At 41.7% G+C, this 15,959-nt stretch overlaps 1 protein-coding gene across 2 annotated transcripts in view; it reads right to left on the bottom strand.

Moving 5' to 3' along the window:
* Positions 1–15,959, bottom strand: part of PSMD6 (proteasome 26S subunit, non-ATPase 6) — a 23,053-nt gene extending 7,094 nt beyond the window's left edge. The window contains exons 1-5 of one of the 2 annotated variants that reach the window (XM_030867631.2): positions 15,728–15,959; positions 14,780–14,985; positions 11,861–12,006; positions 10,975–11,194; positions 10,759–10,867 (exon numbers count right to left, since the gene is read on the bottom strand). In XM_030867631.2, the coding sequence (XP_030723491.1) occupies positions 10,759–10,867; positions 10,975–11,194; positions 11,861–12,006; positions 14,780–14,985; positions 15,728–15,872 (826 nt within the window). In that variant the 5' untranslated portion in view covers positions 15,873–15,959. The other variant, XM_030867633.2, reaches the window with a different exon arrangement.

Raw genomic sequence — 15,959 nt, 5'->3', positions numbered from 1 at the left:
GTGGGGGGAGGTGGGGAGGGAAGGATTCATACATTACACTTCAGCAGGGTTGAGGTGGATTCCCCTGTCAGACACCCAAGTCAAAGATCCCAAGGCTTGGGTCTGATGCTCACTGGCAAGTGTGGGGCTGGAGACATGAATCTGGAAATCACTGCCATCCATATGTATTTGATGACAGAATTATAGAGATAAGGGCAATGACCAAGCCTGGGCCAGTTAGTCACTGAGAGGCCTAACAAAGGATGAGGCAGTAGGTCCAGAGAAAATACATTATTTCAATACACTGAAGTTCTAAGGTCCTTAAAAAAGGATAACTGGCAGTTGCAAGGAGTTCTGCCTGTTTGATCTGCCACTACATACACAGCGTCTGATGCCCGACAGCCACGTAAAAATACTGACTCAATACCAGCTATTTCTAAAAGACATAAAGATACATTTTAAAGAAAAAAAAAACTACTTACAAAACTGCATGTAAAATACACCCACACGTGTTTAAAGGTGTTACGTGCTTATACGTCTGGATACAAATGCCCTTGGACGGACACCCTTGGAACGTGAAATCAGTAGTTGCCTCTAGAGAAATGACCTGGGCAATCAAAGGCTAGAGAAACTTTTTCTTCTTTCTATGATACAGTTTGAAAATTTTCCATGTATACAAAAAACTCTGGGGTTTTTTTTGGTGTGTTATTTTCTGATTTTTAAAGTACATATAATGAATAAAAGTTCTGGAAGGATATATAACAATCTTAAAATGTTTCTATTCCGGAAGAACTCTGTGCATGTGAACGTGTGAATGAATTTGGACCTAGGACTGTCTCATCTCAGTTTATTTTTAATTTTTGAAAACCATCAGGTATTACCCAGAAAAGGATGCTATTTTATCTTTCAAATAAAATATTTTATAGTACAAAGTCTATGTATATTTGGAGAAGCAAAAAGGCTTATTTATATATAAAACCAAATAAATGCTACATGCCTTAGTACATAAAAGGAGAGAGTAAATGATACAAATGATGACTGTTGTCAAAAAGATTTAACTATCTGTCCTTTGTATTTTAAATATCCGGGAAATCACGAGCAGGCACCAGGCCCTGTCCCCGCTGTCCCAGAAGTGTGCGAACAGCAGCCACCCATATGAGACCCGCCACAAGGCACCAAGTGCTAATTAACCCCGCTATACCGGGAAGGGCCACTATACCTGCACACCCATATCGAGTGGATAACAGCCAGCACACGCTGAGCAAAGAGGCAGCAAGCATCCAAACTAAAAGCCACCACTCGATGCCAGAGAAGAGGGCAGAGTAGAAGGCCTTGAGCTCACCTACTGTCGCAAAAACACCAAAATCACGGCCGCTGAACAACCACTGATAAAGAAGACTGGAACCTACCAACACAGATATTTCACACTCAGTGAAAAGAAGCCACAACAAGACGGCAGGAGGTGCACTGTTGTGACATAATCGAATCCCATTCCTGCCAGGCGAGTGACCCCCAAACTGGAAAATAAATATATCACAGAGGTTCTCCCACAAGAGTGAGAGTCCTGAGCCCCACATTAGGCTCCCCAGCCTGAGGGTCTGGCACTGGGAGGAGGAATCCCAAAAGCTTTGAAGGCCAGTGGGCCTTGAGTACAGGAGCTCCACCGGACTGGGGGGAACAGAGACGCCACTCTTGGAGGGCGCACACAAGGTTTCATGTACACTGGGACCCAGCACAAAGCAGCAACTCCACAGGAGCCAGGGCTAGACCTAACTGTGAGTCTTGGAGGGTCTCCTGGGGAGGCAGGGGCTGGCTGTGGCTCACACCAATCACTAGTCTCTGGGGGGAGACCCCAGAGACTATTGATCAGCATGAGCTCTCCCGGAGGTCACCATTTTGGCATCAAGACCTGGCCCTACCCAACAGCCTACAGGCTCCAGTGCTGGAAAGCCTCAGGTCAAACAACCAGCAGGATGGGAACAGAGCCCCACCCATCAGCAGACCGGCTGCCTAAAGCCATACTGAGCTCCCAGCCACCTATAAACACACCCCTTGACACTGCCCTGCCCACCAGAGGGACAAGACCCACCAGTGAGCAGGCACCAGTCCCTCGCACCAGGAAGCCTGCACAAGCCTCAGGACCAACCTCACCCACCAGAGGGCAGACACCAGAAGCAAGACGAGCTACGATCCTCCAGCCTGCAGAAAGGCGACCACAAACAGAAAATCAGACAAAACGAGACAGCAATGTGTTTCAGATGAAGGAACAAGATAAAAATCCATAAGAACAACTACATAAAGAGGAAGTAGACGACCTACCTGAAAAAGAATTTACACTAATGACAGTAAATGTGATCCAAGATCTCAAAGAGAATGGAGGCACAGACCAAGAAGTTACAAGAGATGTTTAACAAAGAGAAGATTTAAAGAATAAACAGATGAACAACACAAAAACTGGAATGAAAAATAAACTAGAAAGGATCAGTAGCACAATAACTAAGGCAGAAGAACGAACGAGTAAGCTGGAAGATGGAATGGTGGAAATCACTGCCACGGAACAGAATAAAGAAAAAAGAATGAAAAGAAATGAGGACAGGGCTTTCCTCGTGGCACAGTGGTTAAGAATCCGCCTGCCAATGCGGGGACACGGGTTCGAGCCCTGGTCCGGGAAGATCCCACATGCCGCGGAGCAAGTAAGCTCATGCGCCACAGCTGCTGAGGCTTCGCTCTGGAGCCCGAGTGCCACAACTACTGAGGCTTGCGCGCCTGGAGCCCGTGCTCCACAACAAGAGAGGCCACCGCAATGAGAGGCCCGCGCACCACAACAAAGAGAAGCCCCCGGTCGCTGTGCAACTAGAGAAAGCCCGCATGCAGCAATGAAGACCCAATGCAGTCAAAAATAAATAAATTAATTAATTAAAAAAAAAAAAAAAAAGAAATGAGGACAGTCTCAGAGACCTCTGGGATAACACTAAATGCACCAACATTCACATTATAGGGGTTCCAGAAGAAAAAGAGAGAGAGAAAGGGCCTGAGAAAATATTTGAAGAGATTATGGCTGCAAACTTCCCTAACATGAGAAAGGAAACACTCAAATCCAGGAAGCACAGAGAGGCCGATACAAGATAAACCCAAGGAGGAACACTCCAAGACACATATTAATCAAACTAACAAAAAGTAAAGACAAAGAAAAAATGTAAAAAGCAACAAGGGAATAGCAACAAATAACATACAAAGGAACCCCCATAAGATTATCAGCTGATTTTTCAGCAGAAACTGCAGGACAGAAGGGAGTGGCATGATATATTTAAAGTGATGAAAGGAAAAAACTTACAGCCAAGAATACTCTACCCAGCAAGGCTCTAGTTCAGATTCGATAGAGAAATCAAAAGCTTTACAGACAAGCAAAAGCTAACAGAGTTTAGAACCACCAAACCACCTTTACAACAAATCCTAAAAGAACTTCTCTAGGCGAAAAAGAAAAGGCCACAACTAGAATCAAGAAAATTACAAATGGAGAAGCTCACTGGTAGAGGTAAATACAAAGTAACGGTAGGAAATCATCCACACGTATATATTATATCAAAACCAGCAATTGTGAGGAAAGTACACAGGCAGGATATTGGAAATGCATTTGAGATTAAGAGATCAGCAACTTAACACCATCCTGTACATATACAGACTGCCATATCAAAACCTCATGGGAATTACAAACCAAAAATCTACAATAGAGACACAAAAAAGAAAACGCAATCCAAACACATCACTGAAGACAGACATCAAATCACGAGAAGAGAACAAAAGAGGAAGGAAAGAAAAAAAGACCTTCAAAACCAAATCCAAAACAATTAACAAAATGGCAATAAAACATTCATATTGATGATTACCTTAAACGTAAATGGATTAAATGGTCCAACCAAAAGACAGATTGGCTGAATGGATATAAAAACAAGACTCGTATATATGCTATCTACAAGAAATCCACTTCAGATCTAGGGACACATACAGACAAAGTGAGGGGATGGAAAAAAGGTATTCCATGCAAATGGAAATCAAAAGAAAGCTGGACTAGCAGTACTCATATCAGACAAAATAGATTTGAAAATAAAGACTTGCAGGAGACAAAGGAGGACACTACATATTGATCGAGGGATCAATCCAAGAAGATGTGACAGTTGTAAATATATATGCACCGAACACAGGAGCACCTCAATATATAAGGCAAATGCTAACAGCCATAAAGGGAGAAATTGACAGTAAGACAATAATAGCAGGGGATTTTAACATCCCCCTTTCATCAATGGACAGATCATCCAGACAGAAAATCAGTAAGGAAACACAGGCATTAAAGGACACATTAGACCAGATGGACTTAATTGATATTTACAGAGCATTCCATCCATCCGAAAGCAGCAGAATACACATTCTTCTAAACATCCTCCAGGACAGATCACATCTTGGGCCACAAATTGAGCCTCAGTAAATTTAAGAAAAGTGAAATCGTATCAAGCCTCTTTTCCAACCACAGCGCTATGAGATTAGAAATCAGTTACAGGAAAAAAACTGTAAAAAACACAGACACATGGAGGCTAAACAATATGTTACTAAACAACCAATGGCTCACTGAAGAAATCAAAGAGGAAATCAAAAATTACCTAGAGACAAATGACAATGAAAACATGATGGGCCAAAACCTTTGGGACACAGCAAAAGCAGTTCTAAGAAGGAAGTTTACAGCAATACATTCTTACTTCAGGAAACAAGAAAAATCTCAAATAAACAACCTAATCTTACACCTAAAGCAACCAGAGGAAGAACAACAAACAAAACCCAAAGTTAGTAGAAGGAAAGAAATCATAACGATCAGAGCAGAAATAAATGAAATAGAGAAGAAAAAAACAATAGAAAAGGTCAATGAAACTAAAAGCTGGTTCTTTGAGAAGACAAACAAACTTGCTAAACCTGTAGCCAGACTCATCAAGAAAAAAAAGGGAGAGGACTCAAATCAATAAAATGAGAAATGAAAAAGGAGAAGTTACAAGGGATACCACAGAAATACAAAGGATCATAAGAGACTACTACAAACAACCACATGCCAATAAAATGGACAACCTGGAAGAAGTGGACTAATTCTTAGAAAGATACAACCTTCCAAGACTGAACCAGGAAGAAATACAGAATATGAACAGGTCAATCACAAGTACTTAAATTGAAACAGTGATTTAAAAACTTCGAACAAACGTAAGTCCTGGCTTCACAGGTGAATTCTGTCAAACATTTAGAGAAGCATTAACACCTGTCCTTCTGAAACTCTTCCAAAAAATTGCAGAGGAAGAAACACTCCCAGGGTCATTCTATGAGGCCACCCTCACCCTGACACAAAACCAAAGATACCACAAAAAAAAAGAAAATTACAGGCCAGTATCACTGATGAACATAAACACAAAAATACTCGACAAAATACGAGCAAACCAAATCCAACAATACACTAAAAGGATCTCACAGCATACTCAAGTGGGATTTATCCCAGGTATGCAAGGATTCTTCAATATCCACAACTCAATCAGTGTGATACATATTAACAAACTGAAGAATAAAAACCATATGATCATCTCAATAGATGCAGAAAAAGCTTTTGACAAAATTCAACACCCATTTATGATAACAGCTCTCCAGAGTGGGAACTGAGGGAACTTACCTCAACATAATAAAGGCCATATATGACCAACCCACAGCTAACATCATTCTCAACAGTGAAAAGCTATAAGCGTTCCCTCTAAGATCAGCAACAAGGCAAGGATGGCCACTGTCACCACTTCTATTCGGCATAGTTTTGGAAGTCCTAGCCATGGCAATGAAAGAAAAAGAAATAAAAGGAATCCAAACTGGAAAAGAAGTAAAACTGTCACCGTTGGAGATAACATACTATACATAGAAAATATGCTACCAGAAAACTACTAGAGCTCATCAATGAATTCAGTAAAGTTCAGTAAAGTTGCAGGATACAAAATTAATACACAGAAATCCTTTGCATTCCTATATACTAACAACAAAAGATCAGAAAGAAAAATTAAGGAAACAATCCCATTTTCCATCACATCAAAAAGAACACCTAGGAATAAACCTACCAAAGGAGACAAAAGACCTGTACTCTGAAAACTGTAAGACCCTGAAGAAAGAAACTGAAGAGGACACAAACAGATGGAAGGATATATACCATGTTCTTGGATTGGAAGAATCAATATTGTCAAAATGACTGTACTACCCAAGGCAATCTACAGATTCAGTGCAATCCCTATCAAATTACAAATGGCATTTTTCACAGAACTAGAACAAAAAGTTTTTTTACTTTATATGGAGACACAAAAGACCCTGAATAGCCAGAGCAATCCTGAGAAACAAAAACGGAGCTGGAGGAATCAAACCCTCTGACTTCGAACTATGCTACAAAGCTACAGTCATCAAGACAATATGGTACTTGGCACAAAAACAGAAATATAGATCAACAGAGCAGGATAGAAAGCTCAGAAATAAAAACTCAGGCACTTATGGTCAATTAATCTACAACAAAGAAGGCAAGAATATACAAGGGAGAAAAAACAGTCTCTTCAATAAGTGGTGCCGGACACCTACATGTAAAAGAAATTAGAACATTCTCTAACACCATACACAAAAATAAACCTGAAATGGATCAAAGACCTAAATGTAAGGCTGGACACTATAAAACTCTTAGAGGAAAGCATAGGCAGACCACTCTTTGACATAAATCACAGCAATATCTTTTTTGATCACCTCCTAGAGTAATGAAAATAAGAATAAACAAATGGGGCCTAATTAAACGTAAAAGCTTCTGTACAACAAAGGAAACCATAAACAGAAGGAAAAGACAACCCACAGAATGGGAGAAAATATTTGCAAATGAAGCAACCTACAAGGGATTAATCTCCAAAGTACACAAACAGCTCACACAGCTCTATGTCAAAAACAAACAAACAAACAATGCTGTCAAAAAATGGGCAGGGCTTCCCTGGTGGCGCAGTGGTTAAGAATCCGCCTGCCAACGCAGGGGGCATGGGTTCAAGCCCTGGCCCAGGAAGATTCCACATGCCATGGAGCAACTAAGCCTGTGCACTGTAACTGCTGAGCCTGTGCTCTAGAGCCTGTGGGCCACAACTACTGAGCCCATGTGCCTAGAGCCTGTGCTCCTCAACAAGAGAAGCCACCGCAATGAGAAGCCTGCTCGCCGCAATCAGAGGAAAGCCCACACGCAGTGACAAAGACCCAATGCAGCCAAAAAAATAAAAATAAAAATGAGCAGAAGATCTAAATCAACATTTCTCCAAAGAAGACATACAGATGGCCAAAAAGCACATGAAAAGATGCTCAACATCAGTAATTATCAGAAAAGTGCAAAGCAAAACTACAATGAGGTATCACCTCACAAGGGTCAGAATGGCCATCATCAAAATGTCTACAAACAATAAATGCTGGAGAGGGTGTGGAGAAAAGGGAACCCTCCTACACTGTTGGTGGGAATGTAAATTGGTGCAACCACTATGGAGAACAATATGGAGGATCTTTTAAAAACTATGTATAGAACTACCAATATGATCCAGCAATCCCACTCCTGGGCATATATCCAGAGAAAACCATAATCCGAAAAGTTACATGCAACCCAATGTTCACTGCAGCACTATTTAAAACAGCTAACACATGGAAGCAACCTAAATGTCCATTGACAAAGGAATGGATAATGAAGGTGTGGTACACATATACAATGGAGTATTACTCAGCCACAAAAAAAGAATGAGGTAATACCATCTGCAGCAGCACGGATGGATCTACAGATTATCATACTAAGTGAAGTAAGTCAAACAGAGAAAGATAAATATATGGTATCACTCATATGTGGTATCTAATTAAAAAAAAAAGATACAGGGCTTCCCTGGTGGCGCAGTGGCTGAGAGTCCGCCTGCCGATGCAGGGGACACGGGTTCGTGCCCCGGTCCGGGAAGATCCCACATGCCGCGGAGTGGCTGGGCCCATGAGCCATGGCCGCTGAGCCTGCGCGTCCGGAGCCTGTGCTCCGCAGCGGGAGAGGCCACAGCAGTGAGAGGCCCACGTACCGCAAAAAAAAAAAAAAAAAAAAAAAAGATACAAGTGAACTTACTTACAAAACAGAAACAGACTTACAGATATCGAAAATAAACTTACGGTTACCAAAGGGGAAACGGGAGGGGGAGGGATAAATCAGGAGCTCGGGTTGAACATACACACACTACTATATATAAGATAGATAACCAACAAAGACCTACTGTATAGCACAGGGAACTCTACTTAATATTCTGTGATAACCTATATGAGAAAAGAATCTAAAAAAGAATGAATATATGTATATGTATAACTGAACCACTTTCCTGTACGCCTGAAACTAACACACTGTAAATCAACTATACTACAATGAAATTAAAATATTAAAAAAAAATAAAAATAAAAAACTATCTGGGAAATGAGTAAATTTTAAAAGGTTGCCAGTAGGGATGGGGAAGATGGAAAGAGATTACCTTAACCATTCAAAAGTTTCCAAAAGCCATCAATTTCATCACACTAGGATAGCACTTCCCCCCATTTTTCTCTTAAATTACAGTTACACAGAGCACTCAATAACATACGGGCACTGTGCTGGTGTCAAGATCACTACAAAGGAAAAAAGCGTAAGGTCTACTCTTAATTATCTCAAGTAGCAGTAGAGAAAAACTCTAAAAAAGAATCACAAAATAATTTGCTGTTTAAAAAATGGGGCAGGGAATTCCCTAGCGGCCCAGTGGTTAGGACTCTGCACTTTCACTGCCAAGGGTGTAGGTTCAATCCCTGGTCGGGGAACTAAGATCCTGAAAGCCACGCGGCATGGCCGAAAAATAAAAAAAATAAAGATTAAAAAAAATTAAGTAAGTAAAAATAGGGCATTTGACCAATAAGCACATGACAAAATATGCAGCATCACTAGTCATCAGAGAAATGCAAATCAGAACCGTAAGATACCACTTCACACCCACTAAGACGCCTACGATCAAAAAGACACACAATAACCAGTATCAGATGTGGGGAAACTGGAACTCTCACACACTGCTGGTGGGAATGTAAAATTGTGTAGCTGCTTTGGAGAACAGTTCAGCAGTTTCTCAAAAAGTTAATCAAAGAGTTACCATATGACACACCAATTCCATTACTAGGTATATCCCCAGGAGAAACTAGACATTGTGTCCACACAAAAACTTGTAAACATTCATTACAGCGTTATTTATACTGTATCCACCATCTGATGAACGGATAAATGAAATGTGGTATATCCATGCAACGGCGTTATCATTCAGCTCTCAACTGAATGAAGCACTGATACACGCTACAGCATGGAGGACAGTAAAAGCATTATGCTGGGCAAAAGCAGCTAGGCACAAGAGGCCACATATTGTGTAATTCCATTCATGTGCAATGTCCAGAACAAGCAAATCCATGGAGACAGAAAGACCAGGGGCTGGAACCAGGAACGGGAAGTGACTGCTAATGGGTACAGAACATCTTTTGGGGTGATGAAGATGTTCTGGAATTAGTGGTGTGGCTGCACACCTTGTCAATATACTAAAACCACTGAAATTACACACTTTAAAATACTGAATTTTATAGTGATTGACATCTCAATAAAAAAAGAGGATGGGGCTAGGAATAAGATAAAATAAGACTAAAATAAGACTAGGAATGCAGAGAAGGGATTTTTAAAATTTTTGGACTGAAGGAAGAAGGGAAAAGCGCCACATTTGAGCAGAATAATGACGAGATCCACACGCAGAAAAAAGGGAGAAGGGCAATTCTGAAGTACAACCTTGGGTGCAAACCCACCCATCGTGCACATATGGGAAGACAGGGCCATGCAGGTCGTTCACACTTGAGGAGCCCTGTTCCCACACTGCATGACGGGAGTAGTATGAATTCCCATAAAGCAGCCTAACTTTATGCAGAAAGCACTCCATAAACACTGGGCCAAAACCTACTCCAAACACAGAAGACCATCATTTGGAGTCCTCCTAACCCATGTTTTGTAAATTCTACCTACTTATTAACCAAATACTTACTGAAACTTGCAGCACAAACAAGAGAATTATCAATGCCAAGTTATTTAAGTTTTAGGAAAATCATCTGGGAAGGACCCTTGGGTTGAACACCACAAGCACTTTCAACAGATTTTCTCAAACAACATCCCTTGAAAATGATTTGCAAATCGGCACAAAGATTTAGCTGTTGCATAAATAACCCATTGTTGAATTCAACTCAATTAACATCAACTCAATCAAACGGAGATTCAAGATCTCAATTCTAAAACTCAGTACTTCGAACCATTTGCTCACTTTCTGCCTTACATCCCAGTAAGACTCTAAACCAGGGGTCAGGCAAACTTCCTCGGCAAAGGGCCAGATGGTTGATATTTTTAGCCGCTGAGAGCCATAGAGCTGTTATGTAGTTTTCTTTGTCCTGTTTTCTTAAACGATCCTTAAAAAATGTAAACATCAATCTTACCTCCTGGACCACACAAAAGCACTTGATCAAAGTCTGCTAACCCCCCTCTAAACAAGATGGGCAAAAGATTAGCTGTACTGACCAAAGCCCTACAGCTGTCTGCACACTATACTTTTCATGTATGTGAAAAATCATCTTAGGTTATCTGCAAACAGGGTCAGGAATAAGATGAAGACAGACAGTCAAAACGAGCAACTCTATCCTTACCTAATGATTGGAAGAAAACTGAGTAACGGCATTCATAGAGTGAAAACAGATACTGCCGAACTGCCGGAAGACTGTGCAACACTTCCAGAATCTCTGCTCCTTTAATTACCTAGAAATTTTTTTTAAAAACAAATACGTGCTTTAATGATTTTTGTGTATTTAAGGTGTATTTTTGTGTATTTAAGGGGTATTCTTTAAATATGATCCAGTCATTACCTTCTCCCTGAGATCTGGTCTTTCTAAAGCAATCATGCTGACATAGACAGTGTAAGTCACAAAGGTTTTATAATCCATGAGTTCATAGGATGTAAACGTTGAAACAGTGTCAAGGAAGAGTTCAGCTGCCTGTTTGAAATCACGAATAGCCACACAATAAAGACCTTGATATACTTTTAAGCGGTTTCTCCGGTCCCAGTCTCCTCCTTCCTCTATCAAGCTATAAAATACAAAACAGTAAGGTGATGATCTGGAAATAAACAGTGTGCCACTTTTTACAAGTTTTGTGTTATTATGAAAGAGAAAACAGCTTTTAACAACTTAGACCAAAAAGAAAAATTTAAAGAGAACATTTCTGTAAGTAAGAACATTAATTATTTGACTAAATTTACTAGTTGGAAACAAAAAAAATAGGTAAATTTCTTACATCAATTTCTTATCTGTAGCATCATAATTTAGAGGGAATAAATCCCCACTGCTAAAACGCACCTTCTGGGGACTTCCCTGGTGGTCCAATGGTAAAGAATCCACCTTACAATGCAAGAGACGCGGGTTCCATCCCGGGTCAGGGAACTGAGATCCCACATGCCGTGTGGCAACTAAGCCCGCGCGCCGCAACTACTGAGCTTGCGCGCCTCAACTAGAGAGCCCGTGTGCCGCAAACTACAGAGCCCATGCGCCCTGGAGCCTGCACACCACAGCTAAAGAAGAGAAAACCCGCATGCCACAACTAGAGAGAAGCCCACACACCACAACGAAGAGCCAGCACGCCACAACAAAAAGATCCTGCGTGCTTCAACAAAGATCCCGTGTGCCGCAACTAAGACCCGACACAGCCAAAAAATAAATAAATAAAACACTAAAAAAATGAAAAAATAAAATTCACCTTTTGGCCTTTTCTGTGTTCCGTGTGATGAGGTCATTATCCATGTAAAATAAGCCAATTCTAAGGAGATAGAACACAATATCCAGTCGGTGACCCAGGGCCACGGTTTTGTCATATGTCTTGCGAAAGGCTGTCAGAGCACCTTCCTGTCAAGAGAACCAAGGCAACAGGTGAGAAAAGGTTAAAAGTTTCAAAAGCTAACAGCTGTCTAGGATTTTCTTAGCAAGGAGTTGGGGAAACATGTAGGAGTAGAGATAGAACAGTATGGCCATGAGCTGATCTTGTTAAAGCCGGGGGATAATTGCATGGGGCTCCTTATACGATTCTCTCCACTTTTATAAAAAACACATCAACTGTGTCTAAGCATATACTTATATTCTAGAAAACAATGGAAGAAACACATTCATAATTTATTCACCATTATTTATTCTTCTTTGTTCTATATTTTTTCCTTTAACAATTACAATACACTACTGTAAAATTACTGTAAACTGTCAATCTTATCACCTAAAGGGTAATAAATATTTTATCTTAATCACTGACTACTAGAACACAATTGAGTATTTAAATATACAATTCTATCTCAAATCATTGTGGAATAAAATGTTTTTATTGCTTTTAAAACATGAACATGTGGGACTTCCCTGGCAGTCCAGTGGTAAGACACTGAGATTCCACTGCAGCGGATGCGGTTTGATCCCTGGTTGGGGAACTAAGATCCCACAATGCCACGTGGCCTGGCCAAAAAACAGCAAAAAAAACTACCACCACCACCACACAAAAAAAAAACCAAAACAAAACAAAAACAAACAACCCCCCAAAACAAAAAAATGAACATGAATAAAATCATTTGTTTATACTTGGTACCTTTTAGTATGTGTCTGGCTTCGTTTTACGTAATTATTAGTTATGCCTCATACATTTCTAAAAAGAGACTGGCAAGACAGTAATGGGCACACCCAGTACTAAGATCTCGGTTTTCAAATACTATCACCCAGTAAAAGAAACCAGGGATCCTAGGAGAAATGGATGGTTCCAGGTTTGGAGAGTGAAAATAACAGGTGAGCCTGTGACATCTTGTTATAAGGAAGACCAAGGAGATCATGTCAAAAGGACCAAGAAACCATCTTGAAGGAACCTGCACTAACAAACTTGTAACAAATTGAGCACCGGAAAGAATAATGACTGTAATCAATACACCACAGTGAATAATAAAAATGCACTAAGTCCATTATTTAGTAATAGTACACAAAATAAAATATTAAAACAAGAAATTAAACAGGAGGGAAAAAAGACAACTCTTCTTTTTAGAAGAAGGCTATTTAACAAATATGGAACATATTATTAGAACATCACCGATTTACAACCCCCTGATGTTGATTCAAACATCCTTGTTGAAATTCCTTAAGGCCTGAATCAAAAGCTTTAAGTTTCTCATTCACGTGTAATAATTCATCCTCTTTAAAACCAAACCAAAGCAAACCACACACAGCCTAGAAAGCCACACAAACTATTAGCTATTTTTAAACCGTTCTGTATTTTCCAACTTTTTACAATGACCAAAGCTTCTTTTTTTCCAAACCCTAAATTTATAATCAGAAGAAAAAAACTTGTTTTAAATTTAAACTAAATAATAATAGCTCGTACCATTTAACATTTCAGCACTTTGCAGCAGGGACTAGTCTTAAGCTCTTTGCCCCTAGGCACTATCATTATCCCTATTTAACAGATGAGGAAACTCATACAGAGGAGTAAATCATAATTACTGAAGTCAGAAATACAACCCAAGCAATCTTATCCAAGAGCTCACACTATTTAATTTTTTTATATTGACACCGTGTCATCCATTATGTAAATACTTCAGGGTGCACTGCTTAAAATTAGGACATTCAAAGCCCATCCTCTTAACCACTATTACAGAACTACTAAGTAAAAAAATTTAAAAGATCCAATGCTTGTGGGTATCCCTCTTGTGCCCTGATAGTGGAGTATAAATTACGTTGGCTGCTGTGCAGGAGAACAGGCCACACATACTAAGATAAAAACTGTTCTTCGTCCCAGAGATTCCATCTCACAGAATACACCTTAGAGAAACATGAGCATATATACACAAAGAGGCACACACACAGGCATGTGTTTACAGCAGTGGCTTGTCCTAGCAAAAACAGCTGAAAACAACACACATACCCAACCACTGAATACCTAAATAAACTACAGCATAGCCCTACCATGGACTCCTAGCTAGCAGTCAACCAGAATGAGCAAGATTTAGGAACATTAACACAGGAAGTCACTCAGATATAATGCTGAATGAAAAAGTAAACGGGACAACATGAGTACACTACGATTCCATTGATGTAAAACAAACTTTTTAAACCAATACTACCTAATTTCTACAAGTACATACACATGTGTGGAAATGTACAATAAAAGAATTTAAAGGATTATCTGAGGAGATAGAGAATAAAGAAAAACCAAATAGAACTTCACCATTAACTATAATATTTTAGTTTCTTACAAGGAGACGATTATCTGTGTAAACAATAATTTTCAAAATGCACCAGAACCAATGCTTCCCAACCAGGATACGTTACAAAAGTGAACTACTGAGAATGATCCCAATTTTGTAAAAACAATAAATAAACAAACACCTCCGAACAGGCACTTTGTTTTATTGGCATAGAGAGGGAGGGGGAAGACTACACACCGGTGGCTGTCTGGGGGCAGGTGACAGAATGGGTGTAGCAAGAAGACTACTAACTTTTTCTTTATTAATTTTTTGCACTGATTCACTAGTTCAGGCAAGCAGGTTACCTCCGCACTTGGTGGAAAAGGACGTTAGTTTTTAAAATGAGACATTACTAACCTTGCACAGTGCCCATTTCAGGCTCTACAGAGAGGGGAGGCCATCTCACTCACCTTGTCACCTATCCGGCAGAGGTACTCGGCCTTTGCCATCATCGCGTCTCGGATTTCGCTCTCTCCCAGATTCTTCTCCGCATCTTCCAGCTCCTCGTCCAGACGTTTCAACTCGTCTTCATTTGCCTTCTTCATTTTACTGAGCAGGTCCACGTCCATCTGCCACTCAAGGGATTTGCACAAGGCTTCGTAATAAGGAGCCATGTCTGAGAGCGAACAAGAGGGATGTGGCTTAGGAGTGAGGCCCCGTCCTGCCCTAACCTCAGTGTCTACCCACTCCTTCCTCGTACACGACTGCGAGGTCATCCACCAGTCGCCTACCTGCCAGGAGGAAGGAATAGGACAGAGCTTGGTAAAGGGCTGGGCGGTCAGCATCAGGGCCATGCCTGTCACCGCCGCCCTCTACTAGGGTCGGGGGGAGGACAACCTCGGTTTGCCTCTCGGCGGCTTCTGTTCCCACAGAGTCTTCCAACAAGGGAAAGGCTAAGCTTGTTTACACACACACACACACTCAGACCCGTGCGTACAAGGGTACGGGGCCCGCTGCCATTCACTGCTAGGAAGGGCGAAAGGAACCGACCCAAGTTTCCCCTCCACCCGCAATGCTGAAGTCCCCGAGACCAGTCGCTAATGCCAGTAAGTCATGTCTCTCCTCCGTGCCTGGCACGGGGCTCAATACCTCGGGATCCGCCCGCCCCCCGCCCCGAGGCTGGCCCCAGGGTGGGAGGCGCACAGAGATGCAAACCTCTGAGGGCAAGGCTGGAGGTCCCAGAAGGCGCCCCCGACAAAAGGAAAGCCCCGAGGGGCGCAAAGGCCAGGTCTGGTCTCGGGGACCCCGTCGCAGGGGCGCCCCGGGGTCGCGAGCCCCGTTGTGGAAAACCCCGCAGGCTCGGGAGCGCGGGGCTGCCCAGGCCTAGGCCGCTGACTCGGCTCTCGCGCCGGCCTCACTGTTATCGCGGACGGCTGCCATCAGCTCGTCGCGCACGGCCGCGTCCCCGCGGTGCTCCGGCAGGCTGAGCAGGAAGCGCAGCTGCGCGATGCGTAGGTCCGGATTCTTGGGCAGACCCTCCTCTTCCAGGTTCTCCAGCGGCATCGCAACGGCGAGGGTAGCGGCTCGGAACAAACAGCAACTCAGCCCGGTCCCGTTGCGGCGGCGGCGGCGGAAGTGGAAGGAGTCCGC

This window comes from Globicephala melas, chromosome 11, assembly GCF_963455315.2.
Source record: "Globicephala melas chromosome 11, mGloMel1.2, whole genome shotgun sequence".
Classification (NCBI taxonomy): domain Eukaryota; kingdom Metazoa; phylum Chordata; class Mammalia; order Artiodactyla; family Delphinidae; genus Globicephala; species Globicephala melas.
This window is presented reverse-complemented; position numbering and strand designations above follow the sequence as displayed.